This window comes from Dasypus novemcinctus, chromosome 7 (assembly GCF_030445035.2).
Source record: "Dasypus novemcinctus isolate mDasNov1 chromosome 7, mDasNov1.1.hap2, whole genome shotgun sequence".
NCBI lineage: Eukaryota > Metazoa > Chordata > Mammalia > Cingulata > Dasypodidae > Dasypus > Dasypus novemcinctus.
Window position 1 is genome coordinate 76,904,209 of NC_080679.1, and position 25,556 is coordinate 76,929,764.

The 25,556-nt window shown below is 35.3% G+C and overlaps 1 protein-coding gene across 2 annotated transcripts in view; it reads right to left on the reverse strand.

Moving 5' to 3' along the window:
* Window positions 1-25,556, reverse strand: part of DCAF17 (DDB1 and CUL4 associated factor 17) — a 41,037-nt gene that overhangs the window by 5,040 nt on the left and 10,441 nt on the right. For both annotated transcript variants that reach the window (XM_004460781.4, XM_012526078.4), the window contains exons 3-12: window positions 24,789-24,879; window positions 22,248-22,384; window positions 21,071-21,149; window positions 18,395-18,484; window positions 16,086-16,190; window positions 15,684-15,789; window positions 8,658-8,800; window positions 7,146-7,255; window positions 1,462-1,552; window positions 712-795 (exon numbers count right to left, since the gene is read on the reverse strand). In XM_004460781.4, the coding sequence (XP_004460838.1) occupies window positions 712-795; window positions 1,462-1,552; window positions 7,146-7,255; window positions 8,658-8,800; window positions 15,684-15,789; window positions 16,086-16,190; window positions 18,395-18,484; window positions 21,071-21,149; window positions 22,248-22,384; window positions 24,789-24,879 (1,036 nt within the window). The remainder of the gene's footprint in view (window positions 1-711; window positions 796-1,461; window positions 1,553-7,145; window positions 7,256-8,657; window positions 8,801-15,683; window positions 15,790-16,085; window positions 16,191-18,394; window positions 18,485-21,070; window positions 21,150-22,247; window positions 22,385-24,788; window positions 24,880-25,556) is intronic.

The following is a 25,556-nucleotide window of genomic DNA, read 5'->3' on the forward strand; positions in this document are numbered from 1 at the left end:
CAGGGCACTACTTGCGCGCATCACCACTGCACGTAGGCCAGCTCTGCATGGGTCAAGGAGGCCGGGGGTTTGAATTGCGGACCTCTCATGTGGCAGACGGACGCCCTATCCACTGGGCCAAGTCCGCTTCCCTTTCTTTTTATTTTAGGAGGTACCTGTGATTGAACCTGGGACCTTGTACGTAGGAAGCAGGCGCTCAGCCACTGAGCTATATCTGCTCCTCTCTAGTGCCTTTTTAAAAGGGAAAGGATAAAAGGTATTAGTTTAGTGACTGCCAATGACAAACTGAGGCCAGAGGTTAAATAAATTGACCTCCTAGCCTGGCCCATGAACATTAACAAATAAATGCATGTCTAGTGAGTAAAAAATAAGGCAAAAGTGATTAAGTCATCAGGACATAACTCAAGAATTTTCTATTAAGAAATTTCTGCAGAAACTGTACACATCAACAAGGCAAATCAATAAGCTAATAATGCTTTCAAATTATTTTGGTTCAGTAAACCTTTCTGCAAGCAAAATCTTATTACTAATCCCACTATGAAAAGAGGATGGTGGGGGTAAACTTGTTGAAATAGCACCCACAACCCTACCCATGAGCCTGAATGGAACCACCTACCCCCAAATCCTACCCGAGGGTCTGGGAAGCATAATTTGAAAACCTCAGTGCAAGTACACATTGGTTTCATTTGTTAGCTTTTGTCAAAGTAATACCTCTTGCTCTGGGTCATCATCCAGAAGACTAAAAGTTTTTTTTACCACTCGTCCAGAAGCAGTAACAGTGTGTAAGTTTTCATTCTATCATATGGGAAAAAATAAAAAAGATATGACATATGCTAATTATACGCAGTCAAAGGCAAAACTGTATTAACAAATTTGGTAAAACTAACCAATCCTTTTCCAAGAGCCACAAATCTTAGGTTAGTAAACATATTTTATTACAGTAAAGTTTGAATGGATAAAAAAACAGAACAGACAAAAAAAAAAAGTTATAGATTTACTGCTTCACTCATGCTTCTGACTTTTGCCGTACTCTAGGAAAGAGAAAGCAGATATGCTTCTAGAAATTTCTCTTTCCACATTTTCTTCATGTTCTTAATTTGTGCACTAAGGAAAAGTACAGTCTGGACTATCACAGCATGATATGTGTCTTTTCAAGGTTTATATAATGCTCAACTAATCCTACGTTTGCATAATTCATGCATAAGTTTGATAATTCGTCAATAAAACATACAGAGAAAGGAAGGAAATTGAAATAAGCAAAAGACAAAGTCAACATAAACAACTTTCTTCAAATCTCATATGTACATGGGGCTAAGATTAGCTACCTATGTAGACAAGATAAACACATTTAAAGGGTTGTACTGTTCTTTTCATCCACACTCAAAGGCAAACACAGTTGCATATTATATTGTTAATAAAAAGGTGATAACATACAAAGGATTTAAAGTACTCAGGACTTACTTTGTTCTTCTCCCTGTTGGCCAAAATGACAAAATCTTCAGCGATTTGATGCTCTGAACAATTATCTTCTATTTCACTTAACTTTAAAACCCTGAAAAAGGAGAACTGGATTCTAAGAACATAAGGATCTCAATATACAATTAAAGTACCAGAGGTGACCTATTGAAATGAAAGTCAACAATGAAAATTAGAGTCACAACACTGAGTTCGCCTTCCTCTAGAATATTCTAGTATTAATGTCTGATCATCGAAGAGTCCATGAAGCCCTTCATATTCAGAATTTTTAAAACAGAAAGACATAGGAATGATGACAAGTGCCACTAATACGTAGTGAAGCAGTTTGTTCAGGCCCAAGCCATCTTACAAACTGGTTTAATGAAAGTTACTCTGAAGAATCACATCTCTGACATTCTGCAATGGTATTTTAATGTTTCAGCTTTAACAATAGCATTATCGGAGATATTTGCATTTTTTATTTCTAAGGATAGAATGAGGCACCTATGAACAATACTTAACGTTAACTATAACACAGACTGGACCAGCAACTAAACTTAAGCTAAGAGTTTTCATGACAGTAATATTTAAACTGCAATTTAACTAAAATTAAATAACTAATCTTAAGATAAGTTATATTTAAAACATATGGGTTTTCTGTGTGCACAAGACCTCATGGATCAAGCTTATGAAGAAAGAGAAAATAAAATAATTTGCTCACCACCCACACAAATCTGTTCCCATCATTAACAAGCTTCAAAAGTACAATGTTCTCAAAGTCTTAAATGTAGGCAAAGAGAACGCAAGAGAGAAAAAGCTACTGTGGCCAGGGAGAGCTGCAGGCCTGAGAATTTCCAGAGGTAAAGAAATCAGACTATATTTTAAATAATTCAGTTATTTTAATTAGTGCCAAATTTTTAAAAAAGTAACATTTGAAACCTGGCAAATGGGCACACATACTCTTTGTGGATCTAATTTTCTTAGACTAATATTAAATGATGGGTGGTAACAAACATTAAAAGTAAGGCCTATGAAAGCTGAACCACAATTTAAGATTATTTTTCAAAAGATCATAATCTTATTTCATTAAATCTTTTCATCGCCCTTTTAATAGCTACAAAGAGGGAGACTAATTATCCTAAAGCATAAGGAATGAAGAGGCAGACACTAACCTTTTTATTCAACAAATAATAAGCACCTACTCTGTGCCAAGCACTGTGCTCAGTGCTGGGGTTATAATTGTCAACAAAAACACTCTTTTTCTGCCATTAAAGAGCTTACTGTGGAGAAACTAGATATTTAAACAGAAACTCATGCAAGTAATTCATTTAAATTGCTATTAATGCTACAATGAAAACAGGATGGAGGAGCTAATCTAACAAGAGGTATCAGGGAAGATCTCCATGAAAAGATGACATTTAAGCTAAGGAATATAAAAGGAATAGAAATGAAGCCAAAAGGGTAGGGAAGACAGACTCCAAATAGAGGGAATAGGTCTTCATCTTTCTTAAAAGGAAGCATAACTGAAGTAAATTGAGTAGGAGGAAGGTCTTTTAGACCACCCTAAGTATATTGGTCTCTAACCTAAGAGAAACAAGTAGCCATAAAAGAATTAAAGCACAGGCCCCGGCCCAATCAAGTTGGCAAAGTGAAATGCTTCAGGGCTCCAACCTGTCATACTTTGAACAATCAGAAAGAACTGGAGAAACATATTACTCAAAGCTCCAGAAAACAGTTAAAGGATTATAGTAACAGGGCAAGAACCGAATCAAGAAAAAGGTTACTTAAAAGCAGGAGGATCTCATGGCACATGGCTGGCGCCTCCCACACTTCTCACTGGCTGAACACAGAGCCAGCCTGTGCTCCCAGTGCAGATCCCTGATCCCAGTTTTGGGCGGTGCAGAGTAACCTTTATGCACATACTAGGAGCACATATGTTTGGCTCAATCTCTCTGATAGTACCCTGAGGGACTCATATTGCCAGAACTTGCCTGAAGTATAGAAGGTAGCTCACAGAACTCTCCTACAGAATGCTGAGGGAGAAGTTAAGTGGCTACCTGGGGCGAGGGATTGCTGACTTTCCTAGGGTAGAGGGGACATTCATATCTGTGTAAACAGGGGAATTTCCAGGGCCACTTGCACATGCCCAAGATGACTGCACAGAAAAGATCAGGGCAGGTCCTATACTTTTGCCTCAAGCTATTTCTAAACTAACTGTATGGATAAGCTCTGACTCACAAAAGTCAATCTGCAAGGACTGGGAAAGGTGTTTTTTTTCCCTTCTTTATTTTTCATTTTTTTGTTAGCTTCTGGTATTCAAGGAAAGCTTTGTCACACCAACTAGATACAAGCCTAAGAACAGAGTATAAATTCCAGCAAGAGCATGTGACATACCAAAATGCCCATGTTTCAATGGAAAATTACAAAGAAATAGGAAGTGATGGCCCAAGCAATAGAGATTAAACTATTTGGATGTGGCTCAAGTGATAAGGCCTCTACCTACCATATGGGAGGACCTGGGTTTGATCCCTGGAGCCTCCTGGTGAAAAAGAAGAGAAAGTGTATGTGCATGGCAAGCCAGTACCCACATGGCGAGTAGAGTGCCCACACGGTGAGTGGAATGCCCGTATGGTGAGCTGAGCGTTCTTGTGGTTGCCTGCATGGTGAGTTGAGTGCCCATATGGTGAACCAAGTGCCCATGCGAGTGCCCATGTGGCGAGCCTATGCCTGCGTGGTGAGCCAAGTGCCCGCACAAGTGTCCGTGTGGCTAGTTGAGTGCCCACATGGTTAGCCAGTGCCCATGTGGCAAAACAGTGCCTGTGTGGTGAGCCAAGTGCCTGCGCAGCAAGCTAAGTACTCATGTGGTGAGCCAGTGTCCACGCAAGTGAGTCACGCAGCAAGATGGTGATGCAATAAAAGAGAGACAAAGGGGAGAGTCAAGGTGAAGTGCAGCAGAGACCAGGAACTGAGGTGGCACAACTGACAGGGAGCCTCTCTCCACATCAAAGGTTCCCAGGATTGAATCCTGGTGAATCCTAGAGGAGAAAGATGAGAAGACAAAAAGAAATAGATACAGAAGATCACACAGCGAATGGCCACAGACAGCAAAAACAGCAGGGTGGGGGAGGGGGAGAGGAAGAGAGAAAAAAAAGTATTTGAGACCATCAACGAGGAGGACCGGACCAGGGACATACTGAAGACTGAAAAAATAAAAAAGTCCTCAATATGTTCAAAGAGCTAAAAATGGACAAAGAACTAAAGGAAATCAGAAAAATGATAGATGAACACAAAGAGAATATCAATAGACAAATGGAAATTATGTAAAGGAACCAAACAGAGCTGACAATGATAGTTAACAGAAATTTAAAAATCCCTAGAAAGATTCAACAGCAGACTGGAGGGAAGAAGATGTGGCTCAAACCATTGGGCTCCCATCTACTACATGGGAGGTCCAGGGTTAGATTCCCAGGGCCTGCTGGTGAAGGCGAGCTGGCCTGCACAGAGAGATGTCCTACATGGAGAGCTGGAGAGATGACACAACAACAAAAAAGAGACACAGAGAAAAAGACAATGAGAGACATAACAAACCAGGGAGCTGTGGCTCTAGCGACTGCCTCTTTCCCATGTTGGAAGGTCCTGGGTTTGGTTCTTGGTGCTCCTGAAGAAAAAACAAGCAAACATAGAAGAACATGAAGGGAATGGACTGAGTGCAGACAGCAAGTGCAAGTGGTGGGGATAAATAAATAAAAATATTCTTTTAAAAAAATGGTGATTAAAAAAAAAAAACCCAGCAGAATGGAGCATGCAGAAAAATCAGTGAACCTGAAGATAAGACTATTGAAATTATCCAGTCTGAAAAGCAGAAGGAAGAAAGACTGAAAAATTAACAGAACCTGATGAACCTGTGGGATACCATCAAGTGTGCTAATATACACATGGTGGAAATCCCAGAAGGAGAAGAGAGAAAGGGGCAGAGAGAATATTCAAAGACATAACTTGCCAAATTTAACAAAAGATGTGAATATACACATCCAAGACACTCAATGAATTCCAAACAGGGTAAAAGCCACATAGACCCACACTGCAGCAAACTACCAAAGGCTAAAGATAGAGAATTCTAAAAGTTGCAAGAGAGGAGCATCACATCATGTCCAAGGAAGCCTCAATAAGATTAAGTGCTGATTTCTCATCAGTAAGCATAGAGGCAAGTAGGCAGTGGGATGACATATTTAAGGTGCTGAAAGCAAAAAACTGCTAACCAAAAAATCTATGTTCAAGAAAACTGTCTTTAAAAAATGAGAATGAGAATAAGACATTCCCAGCTAAACAAAAGCTGAGGGAGTTTGTCACCACTAGATCAACCATTTAAGATATGTTAAAGGGAGTCCTGCAGTTTGAAAGCAAAGTATAACAGAAAATAAATTGAAGCCACATGAAGAAATAAAGATCTCCTGTAAGGATAATGACATGGGTAAATATAAATGCCGGTACCATTTTATTTTGGGTTTGTAACTCTACTTTTTACTTCCTACAGGAACTAAAAGGCAAATGCATAAAATGTAATGATAAATCAGTGGATTTCATAATGTATAAATGTGGTGTTATTTGTGACAAGAACTAGATAAAGGTGGTGGGATGTAGGGTATAGGAACATAGCTTGAGTATACTATTGAAATTAAGTTAACAAAGCAAACAAAACAGTTAAAGATTTGGGATGTTAAATTTAAGCCCCATGGTAACTGCAAAGAAAGTATCAGAAAATATGCAAGCTCAGAGACAGAAATTAGAATACAAGTTATAAGAGGTGTGGAGTAGGGGATGAAGGTGCCACACAGTATAAATATGAGTATTCCTACTGAATGGTGTGATTGGAAGTGGTTGAGATGGGAAGACTTGGAAGGAAGGAAGGATGGAAGGGAGGCAGTGAGGGAGGGAAGAAAAAACACCTAAAGAGACAATGACAATTAAAGGCAATATGTTATCCTGGATGGGATCTAACAAGGGAGGAGAGAAGGATCTTATTGGGAAATATAAATGATTGGAATATAGACTGTAAGCTTTGTATCAGTGTTAGAAGGTTGATACCTAAGTGAACATCTTTGTTCTTATGAAATGTATGGCAGTATTAAGTGTTCAAGCAGTATGATGTTTACAACTAAATTCAATCCATTCAGACAATGGACTGATACATAGACTGATACATAGACGGATGGATGGATGTTTGGATGGTTAGGTATGTGTATATATATACAGGTAGGTATGTAGATAGGAAGGCAGGCAGGCAGAGCGATACAACAAATGTGCCAAAATATTAAAATTGGTGGATCAGGGTATCTGGGAAGACAGGGATATGTTGGAGTTCTCCTTATGGGGTTTGTATTATTTTTGTAATTGTTCTGTAAGTTTGAAAGCATTTCTCCTTACTCCTGGAGAATTTAGGATCTGTGAAGAAGGGTCAATCTGTAATCTATTTTCACTGAGTATTATCCATCAAAGAACTTATTCAAATGTAAAATTTACAAACAGCAACAAAGGGGCTGAGAGAATAAAGTTTCTAGATGCCAGTTTGTGAGGAAGTACCTTATAATAAGCTAATTACTTTCATAACTGGCTAAATGTTAGTTGGCAAAACTAAAGACGCCAATAAATGCTCCCAAAAGTACTTTAAAGTATCTAATGACAATACTCACTTGACCTGATTTGGACCAACATGTATTATTCTACCAGAAGCATCAGGATGGAAATAGATCCAATCAGATTCTAAAGAACAACATTCCATTTCTTGGATCCCATTTTTTGCCTAAAGTTGAAAAAAATATCACAGTAAAATCAAACAATTTTCAAATATAATACCAGCGATAGACCAGTAATTCAAAAGTACAGGGAGAAAAATATTAACCAGTTGAAACGGGATATATGTGAAGATTGAATAAGAATGCTCAAACTTGAGAAATCCAGAAAAACTTAAACACAGAAATTACATAGATTTACACTTCACCATACATTATACCTCACCAATAACAATAATATAATAGTTACTATGTCTCAAGCACCTACTCTGTATTAGGTGCTGGATATCTTTAGTCACTGCTTCATTTGATCCTTACAAGACTCAAAGCAGATATTATGATATCCCTTGTAGGAGTGATGAAACTGATACAAAGGATAAATCATTTGCCCAAGGTTTTGTACTTACTAAACAACACATCTGACTCCAAAGTCTGTGGACTTTCTATTATATAATTCTGCTATAATTATGCAAACACAGCTCTCCTCCCTTTCTTCTGCCCTTCCCCACCCCCAACAACCTGTCAATCAGAAGAGGGAATAGCACAAAAAAACACAAAAAAACAAATTGAAAATCTCCGACACAGATCTTATAACTTCCTTAGATAAGTCAAAAATTAAACTCTAATTTCTGAGGAAAGAGTCTAAGGCTGCTTAGTATTTAATTCACTCTAGTATATTTAGACATTAAAAATAAAAAAAAAAGAAACCTGTACGATATGTGATAATGTGTACATTAATGGTTTATATTATACACAGGAGTCCTGGGGACAAATACCAGCATAGATGCATGGAAGGTAGTATCACTCCTACCAAGCTGTCCAGAAAAAGGACTGAAAACTTCCCTTGTGTTTGGCAATTATTTATGAATATGTTGAAATGCAGATTTGACTGTTTTAATCAGTTATTACAGAAGGAGGGTACATGATACATAGGCATGCTTGATATAGATGCTGAAGGGCATTACATATATTTAAAAGCACATGTATTATTGGTTCTTTTATAAGCAGAATTTACACTAAATGCCTAGAATGTGAACTATGCAAACTCAGTGGAAAAGGCAAGTGAAAAAGAGATGAGACAGGTCCCAATGGCTGAAGGACATTTACGGGCTGGGAGGTGAGCCATCAAACCACAGACTTATGGTGGGAAACAGAGAGACAAATGTAAGAGAGGATGTCACAAGCTGGGCCAAACAGGAGCTGGCACATCTTATAGGTAAATGAGAAAATGGAAGGAATAATCCTACAAAAGAAAACTATGTGACACTACACAGGGTCTCCTGGTGGCTATGACCTCAAAGAAAGTTGATAAATGGACCTCAAACATTCTTAGGGATGTTGACCTACTAAAGAAGGAATAAAATATTTCTGATACAACTTTACTACTAAAAAGTCTGATCACTCATAATTTACCAAGGAATTGTCTTTTAGGGCACAAATATGGAAAACCCCTTTCTGTTTCTTCTTATTAGGTGTGATGATGTAATGCCAAGGATGGCCTCCAATCTGAAAAGCATTCTCCAGTGAAGACACTTCAAAGAGCAGTGGTGGTGTGTCTGTAGAGATGGGCAAAAGGAATTTATTAGCTTCTCTGTTCTAATAGCCTTGGACCATTCATTAACTGAAATCAACCCTTCTTTGCACGCATCATCTATAAATTTCCATTAATGCAAATTTACTATGTTCAAGGAAATAAAATACAAGCAGGAAGGAGAGCTACTCCCAAGAAAAGAGAAAGCTAGTAAGAAACACATTAGGCTATAACTCAACTTTCTAGACCTCTGTTTTTTAGGATAAGTATGTGTGAGCTACAGCTTAAGAGAATTAGAAGGTGGGCTTAAGGTGTATATGATGCCAAAAAGTGACAAAGTATGCCTAATAAAAACAGCTGCCATTCACTGCACATTTGCCTTGTGCATGACTTTGGGTTAGATACCATTTGTGACTCCCATGACAATCCTACAAGGCAATTACATCTAACAATTCATTCAAATGTGAGGAAGAGATTGTTAATATCCTCAACTACAAGTTATACTCAGCAAACTTTATGAGAGCAGTCTTGCTTAAGACTTCCAGCATAGACGTGAAATTAGTCATAATGAATGCAACCACTTTGGATAGGGCCTGTCATAGTGGAAGCTTTATTAAAAAGTAACCATTACTAGTAGTATTATCATCAGACGGGTTATCTTTAAGGTAGTTCAGATACACCCAGTCACTGTCTTTTGGAGACTGACACCATAAACGAAATTTCTGTTGGTGCTTCTTAGTAGTCTGTTCTGATCGCAATCAATTTTAGGTAGAATTTAACTGATTTACTCTTAGAGGGATGTGTAGGTGGAGGAAAATGCAGATTTCAAAGACCAGAATTCCTTTTGGAAAGTCTTAGGGAAACACCGTATAGTTTTGTTTGGGTGGCAGCTAATTTATGACTCCTTGGTTTACCTCTTGCTAACTTGAGAGTTTAATCTTTAGAGAAGACCACCACTGTTAGTAAAGGGACCTGTCTTAGTGAAATCATTCAAATGAGAATTATGTTATAGACAGATATGTATGCTTTACTAGGCCTCTTCTTAAGAACTTTTTTTTTCTTGCTTTTTTTATTTCTTAGCATAATAAGATAAAAACAAATAATGAAAAACAGGTTCACAAACTGACAATCTCAAGAAAGAGACAGGTATATCAAATATATTCAGAATGCCTCTTTAACCTTTTAAGAAAAAAAATTAATATCCTTAATATATAGAGAGATCTTTTTAAGTAATAAGAAAAATATGAATGCCCCAACAGAAAAATGGGCAAAGGACAGGAACACATAAATTAAAAAAGAAATACAAACATCATATGTATTAATATGTAGACCACCAAATGATGGTATATGAAGAAAAAATATATAATGCAAAAAGATGTATTTAAAAAGAAAAATTTTTCCCAGGGGTTGTCAAACTAGCCCAAATGAGGCAGCAGGACTCTGCCCACCAGAACTCTGATGGATACCCCACACCCTCCCAAGAGTTTAAATTTTTATCTCTAATACTATTTTCAGTTAAAATGACTAGGATTTCTCAGAGAATAGCTGATTCCATGTCTTGCAACTATGCAGACTATGAAAAGAGAAGCTTTAACAAGAAAATAATAATATTAATTAGAATACTTTGAGTCTGTGGAAGCTCAAACAGTGATACTTCAAAGAAGAGTTTTAATATAAAGTATATAAAATGCTTACTTTTTTTTAATAAAAGAAGGATGATATAAAATAATATATACTTTCTTTAATTTTAAAATGTAGGGGATAGTTAACCTTACATATTTTTTCTATTAAATAAGTACATGAAAACTTTAGGTATATATTAAGTGAAAAATAAAAGGTACAAAACAAGAGTATATAATATACTACATTTTGTATAAGAAAGAAGGCTAAATGTAAAGGGTCTATCTACTGTCTGTAAGCCCGTCTCGTAGACTTTTCTCTCTTCACCTCAGCGCTCTTTTAAGCTAGATTGCTCAGGAAGAAGACCAAATAAAGTTCCCCTTAAGTTCAAGCTCTGAAAAAAAAACAAATAAATAAAGGGTCTATCTATACACATTTGCTTATTTCTGTAAAAAGAAACAACATGATATACTAGAAACTAAAAATATTGGGGGCAGGGTGACCAGGGGAGGCAAGTAACAAGATGGAAGGGCTAAGGTGGAAGCAAAATTTCTCAGCATATATATACTTTTTATACAGTTTAGACCTCTGAACTATATATATATTTCACAACTTAAAAAATGAAAGTAAAAAGTAAAAAAAAAACCCACAAGAAACAAAACACCCCAAAATAGAAAATAAACGGAAACAAATGAAACTAATTATATCAAATTGGTAATCTAATCATATAGGAGAATGATTTCTTTTGAACATATTACCCTGATAGCACACATTGGACTGTACACAAGGACAAAAGGAACCACAAAGAACTCTTAGCCCTCATGCTGTTATTACTTTGTTTTTAATAGTAACACTGGTACTATCTTATGTATAGTATAGAATAAAGTTCTATTAGAAACCAATATTTTCACTATAAGCAAAAAAGAAATAAAAGTATAAAATAAAGAAGTATTGTTAAATCTGAACTGGAAATAGGAAAATGAACTTTTGTTTTAATATATTTCCCAGTTCTGTTCATTGAAAGGGCCTACAAAACCCAATTCTTGGTCTCTAATGGCATTCCCTATTAAACTGGCTCCATGTCAGATCTCAGACAAGGAGAGCAAAAGGTAAACCTGAGACACTATTGTTCCAGAAAGCAAGAAATGCTCAAAGACTACTGGGTATGTCAAAAAGACCTACTTGATAAAATTGGCCAAATTTGGGACAATTTTGGCATCTCTAAGAATAATGAATATAACTATAAAATATTTGGTAAGTAAAAGTCATGAATCTATTGCATTTATATATGTGTGTTTATGTATCAAATATTATGCTACCATTGGAAGTGACTATTACACAAACTCCTAGCTCTGAAAATTGGTAATTAAAGGGAAGGAATAAGCAATTTACCCTGCCTTTTTAGAAGGAATTGTAGTTCATCCCTAGTTGACAAATGAAAGACCTTACTTATAGAAAAATGCCAGCTATTAAAAGTAGAAAGAAGTGATAGAAATTTTCAAAACTGCATTCCACAACTCACAATGAAATAACTGATTCAGACAGGGATCATTAATGCTTACAGTAATATTATAGAACTATCTGAAATTAGAGATTAGAAACAACCTAAATATCCAAAGAAGGGAATTCGTTAAGTAAGGTATAGTTCAGGGAAATGGATGTGGCTCAATCAGTTGGGCTCCTGTCTACCATATAGGAGGTCCAGGGTTCAATGCCCAGGGCCTCCTGGTGAGGGTAAGGTGGCCGCAGTGAGCTGGCCGACATGGAGTGCTGGCCCATGTGGGAATGCAGCCCTGCACAGGAGAGCCGCCCTGCGTGGGAATGCCTGCCAACGAGGAGAGCTCGTACACCAAGATAACATGACAAGAGAAACAGAGGAGAGAAAATAAGAAGACATAGCAGAACAGGGGAGCTGAGGTGGCACAAAAGAGTGATCACCTCTCTCCTACTCAGGAAGGTACCAGGATTGGTTCCCGGAGCCACCTAATTAGAATACAAGCAGACACTAAAGAACACACAGCGAATGGACACAGAGAGCAGACAAGGTGCGGGGGGGGGGGGGGGGGGAATAAAAAAAAAAGTCATAGTTTATCCATTAAATGGCATCTAAGTCAAGTTCTTAATTAAAACCTGGACAACAGACACACCCACACATGTTTTCACATACTTATAAGATACAAGCACTACATTGAAAAAGATATCAGAGGATATATAGTGGAAACTAAGTCTTCCTTTCATCTCTGTCTTCTCAGAGGTAACTATTATTTATCAGGTTTTTGTGTGCCCTTCAGATATTCTAAGCAAATGTAAAAGCATATGCTCATATACATACTTTTAATATATTAATATGAAAACTTTACACAAATGGGGTGTTTTATACACACAGTTTTGCACCCACTTTTCCACTTAATAGATCTTGGAAATTATTCTATATCTGTGCAAAAGAATTCCTTTTCATTATAACAAACTATAACGCAGTCATATAATGAAATAATATTAGTGTCACCTACCAATATACAGACTGCTTCCAATTTTTTGCTATTAGAAAAAATGCTATAATTGTACATTTGTATTTTGTACACATGTGAATATACAGATGATAAATTTGTAAAAGTGGAATTGCTAGGCTCAAGGACTACATGCATTTAACATTTATATATATAAACGGCAAACTGTTCTCCAAAAAGGGTATAACAATAAATGAAAGTGCCTGTTTCCCTATGTTTTTACCCACTGTGTTAGCTAACTTTTTGATATTTAAAACTCTAAAAAGATGCCTCATAATTTAAGGTTGCATTTCTCTTACAAGTGGGGTTGACCTTTTTCGTCCCCCTCTACATTAAAAGCCACTTATATTACCTGTTTTTTAAACAATATCCTTTGCCCATTTTTTATTGTGTTCTCATTCTTTGTTATTGATCTGTAAAACTCTTTATATAGTAGGGAAACTACTCCTTTATTGTAGGTTTTCCAAATATGCCCTGTTTATTGTTTGATTTTTGACTTGGTTTATTTTGTGTGTGGGTATGTGTGTGTTTGTTTTTTGCCTTGCAGAACTTTATTTTTATGTAATCAAATTTATCAGTGTCTTTTTTTATGTCTCTGGGTTTTGTGTCATTCTTAGAAAGGTCTTGCCCACTATGATATAAAAAGGTACTCTCAAGTTTTCTTCTTAATTTTTAAAATCTTTGATCCATCTATTATTTAAATTAGTATAAAGGGTGAGATAGAACTTCACCTTTGTTTTCACAAGACCATCTATTAAGTATCTACAAGGAAATTCATTAATAAAAAAGTTAAAGTTACAATAAATATTATTTTGTATAGACCTTAATGAACCTGAAAAACAAATGTGAAGAAATCAATATAACTTGTCTCTTCTGTTAGAAAAAAACAAATAAGTTTCATGTAACATGCTATTTTTTTTAGCCAAATATCCAAAATTCATTGAAATATACTGTTTTACAATGATGAGTGATTTCATAGATCATGTTTTCAAACATTATTTTAGAGTTGAAAAACGAGGTCCAGAAAGCTTAAGCAATTTGCATACTATCACCTACAGAGTTTCACTTTTACTAGTAGTAGCAGACCAAGATTCTGATCCCAAATTCAGTCTTTTTTCTTCCAACAGGGAACCAAACCCACATCCTTCAGGCTCTAGTCGTTTTGTCTCTGTCACCTTGTTCTTTGTTTTATCCACTTTTCTTTGCATTTCAATGAGAACAATGCTGCCATTTTGGGAAACTCTTCAAAATAAGTTATTACTGGGGCCTATAGTTTTAAAATTCTTAATAGATTCCTGCTAGTTTACTTGTATAGAACATAGGAAGTATTGCTGGGGCTGCCTAAATCAGTTTATCAGAAGCATCTAAAAATTTGGGTAATTTAAAAAATATATTTATTTTGAATTTCCTGGATAACTTAATGGCTGTTCTGAACTCTCTCATAAGTTTTCAGTTGGCCATTTACTACTAAAAAGAACTTCATCTCCTCCTAACAATTATATCTTTTATTTTTTTTCTTGACCTGTTGATGACATAATGTTAAATAATAATGATAGAAAAATTCTTGACTTATTCTATTTAAATAAAAGACCCTTTGGAGTTTTTTCACCTAAAAACACAAGGTTTATTGATTGGAAATAGGAGGAAATGTCCTTAACATGGTAAGGAATGACTCTCAATGAACTAAGAAAAAAGATCTATACCAAGATAATAAAATGCATCTTCTATTTCAATTTACTAATGTGATTTTTAAAATATCTATTTGCAAATATTAAACCATCCCTGTATTCCTAGGATGAACTCTGGTCATAATTTCTTTCTAAATACAGTGTTGGGGAAACGGACTTTGGCCCAGTGGTTAGGGCGTCCGTCTACCATATGTGAGGTCCGCGGTTCAAACCCCGGGCCTCCTTGACCCGTGTGGAGCTGGCCATGTGCAGTGCTGATGCGCGCAAGGAGTGCCGTGCCACGCAAGGGTGTCCCCCGCGTGGGGGAGCTCCACGCGCAAGGAGTGCGCCCGTGAGGAGAGCTGCCCAGCGTGAAAAGAAAGAGCAGCCTGCCCAGGAATGGCGCCGCCCACACTTCCCGTGCCGCTGACGACAACAGAAGCAGACAAAGAAACAAGACGCAGCAAATAGACACCAAGAACAGACAACCAAGGGAAGGGGGGAATTAAATAAATAAATAAATATTTAAAAAAAAAAAAAATACAGTGTTGAATTTGAGTAGTAGCTTATTTCTTTTTTAATAAATAGATGAATTTGATTAACTATATGCATAAAATTTTAGTGATATTTGCATAATTTTCTTTTCTGTGCCTTGTCCACCTTTAAATATACTAAGAAGTTCGCTGTATGTCTAAGCTCTATGTTCAGATGGTATGGTAATTTTATTTTCCTTGAAAACCATCCTTCTTAGAAGTAGATCGATTTCACAGAATTATAAATTATTAAGTTTAAAAGGGAGCTAATATGGCAAAATTTACTCTAACCTCACTTTCTGTAGATAAGGATCTAAAAAACCAGGAGGGTATAGTCACTTGCCACATGGCATCAATCTCTGGGCAAGCAAGGCCCAGCATCCCCAAGCCTTCAGTTCAATAAATAAATGATAGATTTTTGTTGACAACTACTTGATAGCAAGGAATATGCTGTACAGAAGCAAAATGAATTAAGTTTATAATTAAGTTATGAGAAAAACATTTGGATAATTACAATTAATAACTATTTATATGATCACTTAGTTTTTTAAGGTAAAAAAAATACTATATAGCAACCATACCTGTGATTTTAATATTACAAGGAATGCCAAAAGGAGCCTCTCCTACAGTTCCAGTAGTCCCACCCCATCTGCATGCACACCCTAAGTCAAGTTTCTGTTGCATGAACTAAAAACAAAACAAAACAAAACAAAAACGGTGGCTTTAGCACCTACTTATTTGCCATCTGGAGAGAAAAAAAAATCAAATGCACATGCATATGAAAGAGGAAATGTCTTTATTCATTCAAGTGTCTTTCTGTTTACCTGCCCCACCCATCTTTTAAGATTGTCTTTCTCATTTGTACAGTTTTGTAGAGCTGAAATCTACACAAGTGCTTTCCTCTAAAAGTATCTTGTTAGAAAATCCTACCTCAATTCAAACCTCAAAGTAATTATAGTATAGCAAATTCTAGTTTTCTCTACCTGTTCAGCGATGGCTTGGAAATTATAAAGTCTGACCAGTCCTGAGCTGTACATCACAATCAGTATTCCATGAGACAAAGTAGCATCTGTAATGTTCCCGAAAATCTAGGGGGAAAGGCAGAAATTACATGAGAAAAGACCGGAAGGTCAATCCTCTGAGTGTTCATGGTGCTTTGGGTCTTGTTTCATATTGAGGGCACCACAACAACTCTGCTGCCTAGCATTATAACTTAACTATAATTTAGCAACTTGAGGATAAGGTGTTATTAGAGAGGAATGGTGAGCCACTGGAGTCTCAGGCTCACTAATGGGAGTGTAGCACATACCTTCAAAATGATGCAGAAGCACTCCTTTGCTTCATTCATTTGCTTCAGACCTTGTTAATATCCACTAGTAAAACCTGATTCCTTACAGACTTAGGAACACATTGAGTCCTTCTAATTTTAAATGAATATTTACTCTACCATACATATCCTGCCAGGATCACGTTCTTATGCTAAAATGTTCTTTATGAAGGAACTTATTTTTTAGCTAATTAAAGGCAAAAAGTTTGGATCCAGAAAAGTAATCCTAAGGAAAAACAGCCAACTTCAGACGGTTATCATTACCTTGTTCTTTAAATCTCTAAAATGGTTTGATTTTTAGTCAGTCACATAAAAACCAAACATTTTAAAAACCAATCACCTCCTGAGACATACAGGCCTAACTGACTTTGAATAAACGTCTTTGGCTCACTGTTTGTCAACTTTCTGCTTTTGTTCTATGCAGTGGATGAGCTCTATGTGTAGTCATGATTCTACACAAAACTCTGATTTAAAAAACTTGATTTTGAGCCTATTTTAATATTTAACAAAGCCAACATAGACAAATATTCATAGCAATGAAAGAACAACTAGAAATGAAGTGAAAAATCTATTTCCATTCCTCCTCAAGACAAATTTACTTAGCAAGGATTTACTGCCTCAATAAGTAGCTTAAAGTACATTCTGATCCTGGCCACTGGGTGGTCTTATTACACATGATAAGTGAAAGATATGTTTCAATTCCAAGTAACAAAAATGGAGACCAACTTCTTCAAATGATTACCTTAGACATGTAGGAAAAAATAGAAACAATTTGTGACTTTGCTGTGAGTTCATTTCTGTTGTAGACTATAATAAGCATGAACAATTATGTTAATTCACAAGCACAAAGAGAACAATTAAATTCATAGGCTGTGCTTTTTACCATCTTTTCAAAAGGTAATTATGATTTCCTTTGATCAACACTAGCTCCTGATTTTTTATTTATTGATCCTGACTCTCCACTTTGAAAAGAAGCATTTGTATAATTCAAACATGTTTTCAAATAATGAGTGATATAATAAAGTAGACGCACTATTTTAAAATACGATTTACACTCTGTAGTCAAAGCTAGGTTTATGTTTCAGCTCTTCCACTTAGTATCTACTGGAATTGGGTAGCTGTTTAACTTCCTAACTGAAATGAATTATATGTACAATATTGTAAAATATTTAAAGTGCCTGACACAAAACAAATATTAATAAATCATAGTTAATACTATTCTTTAGCCTTTATGCTATTTAGTATAATATGCTTACATAATACAAACAACTTTTAATGCATTCATCTTCTTTGCTAATATTAGTGTACCCTTAAGATCTTGTTCTCTTCAAGTGTTTAATTAGAGACTATTATAATAGCCCAATAAATGACTATTCACCAAGAGTAAGTAACAATTTATGAGAGAGAAATAGACTACTGATTCTTCTATTCAAAGGAAACTTGTCCCTTCTTTCCACCCATACTGGCCCCTCCAAGCCCCTGCCCTCAATAACGACATCACAACCCAAAATTGGATGAGTTGAAAAATTTACATACTTAATTATAAGGCTTGTTAATATACCATAAAACAAGTTTTAGACCTATATACTGCAATTAAAATGAGACATTTTGTTGTAGCTTTTCACTTTCCTTTAATGATAATTTTATAATGAGCTTTGGAATATTTCCTCTAAAAAAAACCTTAATAATTTTGAAATTTTATAAAATAGTGGTTTGTTAATGGCCACAGGTATTCAACACTATCCATCTGAGAGGCATAAAAACATGCAGAAACACAGAGATGACTAGGCTTTCTTCCCAACTCAAATGTTCTCACATATTTTGCTATAAAATAAATCCGGCCTGCGAATTTTTGACAGCCAACATATCATTTCCAATTTAAACATCTAATAAACAAATAATTATATAATGGCATTACATCTTATATCAATAAATATTTCTTTTAAATTAGAAATAAATTCTTACCTTTTTACTGATCTCTAGAATCCCTACAAGTGAAAAAGGTAGAACGCGGAACACTGCAAGGTACAGCAAAATAGTCTGCTGAATGCCTGCCTAGAAGGAAAGACTAAAATTACAGGCCGCTCTCAAAAGTACATCAGAAACGCTCCATTTATATGAGTTGAAAACATCCATCTGTCCTAGCATGCAGTTATCTTGATACTTTCAAGAATTGAAAACATTTTCATCTACTTCAATTCCAAAATTACATAAAACAGGAAGGCAGATGTGTTCAAAATATGTTCCCTAAACCTTCATCCACTTAAGTGCATACATGCACACACAATCTATAAAAGTATAAACATAATAGTAAACATTTCTTAGTAACAAAACGCCATGCATTTCTATTGTAAACTGAAGTCCAAACAATAAAGTCTGAATGAAAGGTGCAATTATCACAGTCATATCATTTGAAAGTAGCATTGCAGACATGATGTGCAGCACAGCTGTATGAGATGAGAAAAAAATATCAACAATTAAAGCTTGAGTGGTTTCTCTACTTGGAGATGAAAGCTCCCTTACTTTGAAGAGCAAGGCCCAGTCAATATCTTCTACTATGAAATGTAAAATATTCTGTTGTACTTCCCCAGGAAGGTTTGAAGGGAATTTCTTAAATGTGTGGTAGGTGAAGGTTTCTGTCTCATCACAGCCAGATTGCTTCAACAGAACCCTAAAGGTTGGGGCAACTTGAAACTGCCATGACTAAAAGTTAGAAAAGAAACAAACAAAAACCAGACTATAATAGCTAAAGCCCAAAAAGATTGTCCCTTTAAAAGGGGTAAATTCTGACTAAACCGAAGATCCTCAAGGTGTAAAGCAGACTCCCTCCATGCTCCCAAAACCCAAAAGAAAGGTGTTATTTACATATACCAATCAAGAGCTACTAGTTGTTGGAGGGAAATTGTTGGAAAACAGACTCTAGAATGCAGAAATATCAAAAAGATTTTTACTAACATTTTTAAATTATCACAATAGATAGTACTGTATAGAATTAGACTGGAGTTCTGCTCTTTGAGAGTTTATACTCTTTTTTTTAAAAAAGCAAATTAGACAAGGCACTTTCAGAAATCTCAGAAAATGTTTTGCTACTCTGTTATACTATTAGTATTTTACTTTTACCAAAATAGAGAAGACAATAATGAGTCAGAATATAAGGAGAGAGACACAAGGACATCTGTTTTTCTCATAGATTGTTATATCCAAAAAACCAGGAAAATGGTGAGAAGATTTCAGTCAATAGAAGGCATGCAGTTACGTTATTAGTGTGATGGAATGTGCTGGGCAGGATATAAGGAAAGGGTAGAAGAATGCTTGTAGATAGCATGGTAAAAAGTAAATGGAAGTAGCCAACAAATAGTTGGTTTTAGGAGGACACAGGAAGAAGAAAAAAGGAGATGAGAAAGGAATGAAAAGCAGCATTCACGGCATGAAGATCTTAAAGTAAAGACAGATGTTTGCTTAGGAGAGAATGTGATGGGACTATAAAAAGGCAGAACAAGGAAATGATTGATGTGGCTATGTAAATAAGGTAAAATTAAAGAACTACTTAATTTTTAAAAAGATATCCTAGAATTTTGTATAAACTTTACCTACCAATCAGTGTTATAGAAATTTCAAGCAGCAGCAAGGTGTAGCGCTTAAAAATGGGGAAAAAAAAAAAAAAAAATGGGGAATCTGAGATAAGACTGCCTGAGTTTGAAATCCTAGTTCTGTCACTTACCAGCACTGGTAATTTTGGACAGATTACTCAACCTGTCTGGGTCTCAGTCTCTTCATCTGTAAAATGGGATAACACTATCTACTACAAGGACTATTCAGAGGATTAAATGAGTTAATACAGGTAAAGCACTTACTATAATGAGTAACCAGGGATACTGGTGAGAAAAAGAGTTGAAGTAGCACAACTTAAAAATGACAAAAGTCCTAAAACATGGATTCTGTCAAGAGAAGACAGTATTTGTCTTTCTAGATGTCTTGGGGAATGAAGAAACAGAAAACTTCTGTTTTCTGTAGAGTCTTTATCAATGAAAAAAAAAGTGCTCAATAAATGCTTTTTAAAAAACATTTCCCCACAAGTTAACAACAGAAAAAAAGTTACTTGATAGATATAGTGAAAGAATTAAACTTTTTACTTTATAAAGTCTAGTAAATCCTGGGGAATTCTTTATAAGAAAAGAGAGAGAGAGAGAGAATAAAAAATCTACCTATCAACTTACATAGCATGATTCAGAAAAAAATCTACCTACCAACTTTTTTTTTTCTTAATTAGATATTCACATTCCTCACAATCCATTTATTGGGCTCATTCAATAGCTTCTGGAATAATCACAAAGCTGTACACTCATCACCACAAACAATATTAGAGTATTTTCATTACTCAAAAAATGAAAAAACCCTATCCCTTAGCTGCTACCTCTCAATCCTTCTATCTTTCCCATCTTTCTAAATGTATTTATATTTGTATTTTAAATAAATGGCATAAAAGAATATGTAGTACTTTATGTCTGTTTATTTTACTTACCTACCAACTTTTATAACATGTTTCTGAAATAAAAGATCATTAGTTCTTTTTAACAAATTTGCAGACAAATTCCAATGGAAACAAATTCTTTGGTTTATTGAATATTTAATGATGTCTACCTGGCGGGCTATTGCTGAGGTTTTGTTCTGGGCTGACTTGACTGCAATGACTTCTTGAGGGGTGTCCCAGCTCAAGTATCTTTTAAAAGCATAAAGAAAAGTTTATTCATTTAAGTCAACTTTCCTATACTTAAAAGGAAACTCTATAGTTATTTTATAAGTAAACAATTTTTAGTTACTTACATTATAAAAGCAAGGTCATTTATTAAAAAATAAGCATATAATTAACTAAAAAAATTCCCTCCAGAGCCCTATAATGGATTTATTGCTATAATATACACCACTTTAATCCTTCTAGAGTCTTGATGAATAAGAATTGTCTGATCTAAGTGTATTCAATCTTCAGAAAACATAATGACTATTTTTATTTTAAAACGGAATTTATAAAAATCATAAGGGAAGTGGATGTGGCTCAGGCAACTGGGTTCCCATCTACCATATAGGAGGTCCGGGGGCCTCCTGGTAAAGGCAAGCTGGCCTGTGTGGTGAGCTGGCCCATGCGGAGTGCTGGCCTGCACAGAGAACTCCCCCACGCAGGAGTGCTGCCCCATGCAGGAGTGATGCCCCGCCAAGAGTGCTGGCCCACACAGAGAACTGGCGCAGCAAGATGACACAACAAAAAGAGACACAGACGAGAGAGACTAAGAGATGCAGCAGATCAGGCAGCTGAGGTGACCCAAGAGAACAGTCACCTCTCTCCCACTCTGGAAAGTCCTAGGATTGGTTCCGGAGCTACCTAATGAGAATACAAGAGACAGAGAAGAACACACAGCGAATGGATACAGAGAGCAGACAATGGGGAGGTGTGGGGGTTTGTGTACATAAATAAATCTTTTTAAAAAATTATAAAAAATGCTACTTTCACGACATGCATGCACATATTCACTTCAAAAATTTACACCTAATTTATAAAACTGATAATGCTATTTGTAGATACCACAGGGAATTTAAAAAAAAAAGTTTATGTGGCAATTACGATAGGTTAAGTATTCATGAAGGCCTGTATCTTAAGATCTTCAAATATAGTTAGGAAGGGAGAAAAAGAATAGGTTTACAGAGATCCTGGTATGCACAGAGGGAAAAAAAAAAAAACCCAAAAATAAAACCTAGAAATTTCCTGGGCCACAGATCTCATAATTTTATAATAAAACTTGAATAAAAAAGCCACAATTAATACCTGAATTTGCAATAGGAGGCAAGATATATTTTCTCAAGGATTTTTCCAGTAGTTGCAGATATACGGAGTAGCCAATTATGAGCAGTCAGTGCTATGAGTGAGGACTTATAATCTGATGGACTGGGAAGTATTTCTCCCTAAAAAAATAAATTAGGTATAAAAATGAAACTGCTTGGCCATGGACAATTCACAGTAAATCAATATCCAAAGGAAATAGCTAAATACTTAAATAAGTATGTAAACCAATGAGGAAATATTCAATGCACAAATACAGAAAACAAAGAAAGATAAAATTGCTGGCAATTATTTTCATCATTAATTTATTAAATGAATTTATTCACATAAAACACTTATATAGGGCCTGAACTAATTTATTGTTTTTATATTTATTATTATTAATTTACTATTAAGAATTCAACAAATGTTAGCCAACCATAAAAATAATAACAGTAGTAGTAAGAGCATTAATAATGTGCCTGCTGCTGACAAAACAACTCTATAAACCATGTATAAAAGCATGGCAATTAAGAGTCACCTGCTAGAATAAAGTTTCATGTTGTTCCCTTTTTTCTTACTTTAGGACTTGTTTTCCTTCTGATGGATGTCAAAATGGCAAAAGTGCAAATTACCCAATTACTTACTGTGATTCTTCTCTAACCTCAAATGAAAAGTTAGAATCCAGAATCAAGGCAGCCAAAGAAGAACAAAAAATGGAACTGATTTTACAGATGACCCATGTCACCAAATAATTACCTCCAGAAAAGGGAGAGGAGAGCTGCTTGGGCAAGCTGTCACTGAGAAGCTATACCACAAGGTGGAAGTCTAATGCAGGCGAAAGAGAGGCAAAGGTTGCTCTGATTTGTGGAATAAAAGGTTAGTTCTAAGAAGGCTAAAATAGAGAGATTGAAATTAATCTAGTATTTGCTTAGGCTAAAAGAGAAAAGAATGAGTAAGAAGTAATTTTATATATGCTTCTGAAGATTTTTCTATTTTTTCAAAAATTAAGGAAAGAAGGCATGTTTGTTTGTTTGTTTGAAATAACTAATAGAGGTCTTACACTGAATTTACAGGTAATGATATATATACTTTTATTCTATGGTGCCTTAAGTATAATTCCATGGAGATTTAAAGTTTTTTTGGTTTGTTTTTAAAGGAGGATTTAAAGAAGCATATATTAGCAGTCTGAACTATTTTCCTACACCAAAAGTTTAATTTCATGAATTATTATGGAAAAGAAGGGTGCTAATTTAAAAGGAGTTTCACATTAGTACAACAATACAATACATGCCTTACTTTTTCTTAAAGGAAAATCTTCCTGCACTGTAAATGAGAACAAAATGTTTACAGAGAATAGAAATTAGATACTACACAAATCCAATTTTTTGCAAAATTGCTCTAAATTTGTGTTCTGTAATAGTGTTTTCAAAACTTTTCTCTATTAAGAAATCTGTCATTTTTTCCCCAATGAACATTAATTAAAAGGTTTAATTGTTGGGGGTTCAACAGTTATTTGTAGCTCTCAGTAAGGGTTTAGAGAAGAAAACAGAGATTTCAAGTGTTCTAATTTTTCAGAAAAAGCCTTCCATGAACAGAGAGTAAGCATCCAAAGAAAAAGAATATAGCAGCTCCAGAAGATTATAATTGTATGTATAAACTACAACTTAAAAAAAAACTTTAATAGTAATTTCAGATATTATTTTTGGTCAAATATTATGAGTTCTATTTTTCCTAAAGAATAGGCAATCAGAATCAAAGGCCTGATTAATTTGTTACAGCATTTCCTAAGTGCATTTGTTAGAAAATTGATTCCATGGAAAATTAATATTGAAAAATATTCCTCATAAGAGGGAGTTCTATGATCAAAAATTAGTTTGGGAAAGATGGTTTGACAATCAACATGCATTAGTGAATTGAGGGCTAGGGAGGAGTAAACTATAAATAAACTGTTTGCCCTTTTAAACTCAGCATGTCACAGATATATTGTTCACAGCTCCTTGATTCCTCCCAACTCTGGTAACTATATACGTGTTAATACCCCATGAAAAAGTGTTTTGAAATATATCCACTAGAGTATTGCTGGTCTGATGGAATGATTTTATCCTATTTTTTCCTAATGAGCGTCATGGAGGAAATTCATAAGAAATCACTTTCAAAGACCCATGTAATATAGCCACTGACTTAAATTATTCATTATTATTTCACTATATTAAGTGGAATGATCACTTAAACACAAAGAAAAACTATAAACTACTTACATTTAATTATATTGCTTATCTATAAGCTTATAATGCTTACAAAACCTTTAATCAGTTTAAGTTTTTCTAGTTTTCAAGATTCAAAAATAGTATCTAATGTTCGAAATATATTCATAATATTAATATGTAATTCATTAAGACAAATTATTTCATTAAGAAATATAATCGAAAGATACACTCTCTTTAAAGATTCAATAATCATTGCAATATTTAGGTTTTATTTCTTTATACAATGTTAACAGTAACTAATTCTTCTAGATAAAAATGCTCTAGAAACAAAACTTACCACTGGGCATTCCCATAATAAAGCATCTTCTATTTTTTCGGATTTTGAACATTTTGGCATTTCATAAAGTTTTCTTGGCTCTGATGCAATGCTAGGAATAAAAGGGAAAATAAATTATTATTCTTTTGGATAATTGATGCTATTATTACTCAGGTTTGAGTGATTTGTTTTTTTTTTTTTAATTGTTGTAACATTGTCCTGAGGCAGGAGTAAGAGAGATGAGCCTGATAGTTTACAGCTGACTTTGTGAAGAGGCCAGAGCAGCTGAGTCCAGAAAGAGTCCCAGAGGAAGAGAAGAGAGCCCTCTGCAAGCCTACAGGTGAGATGGGAAGAAGTTGGCCCCACAGAACCTTAAGAGGAAAGAGGAAGGCTGAACCCTCACAGACATTGCCCACCATCTTGCTTCAACATATGGCAACACATTGGGTGAGGAAGTACCTCTTATGGTACCTTGAGTTGGAATCTTTAGGGCCTTGTAACTATAAGCTTTTACCCCAAATAAATACCCTTTATAAAAGCCAACAAATTTCTGGTACTTTGCATCAGCACCCCTTTGGCTGACTAATAAAATCACCCAAAAAAAGAAACTTCACACCACCAATAATATATTCCCCTTCCACTCCCCCAGTCCCTTATAACTGCTAATCTTCTGTCTCTATGAATTTGCTTATGCTAGATATTTCATATAAATGGAATCACACAATATTTGTCCTTTTGTGTCTGGCTTATTTCCCTTAGCATGTCTTCAAGTTCATGCTGTATCATATA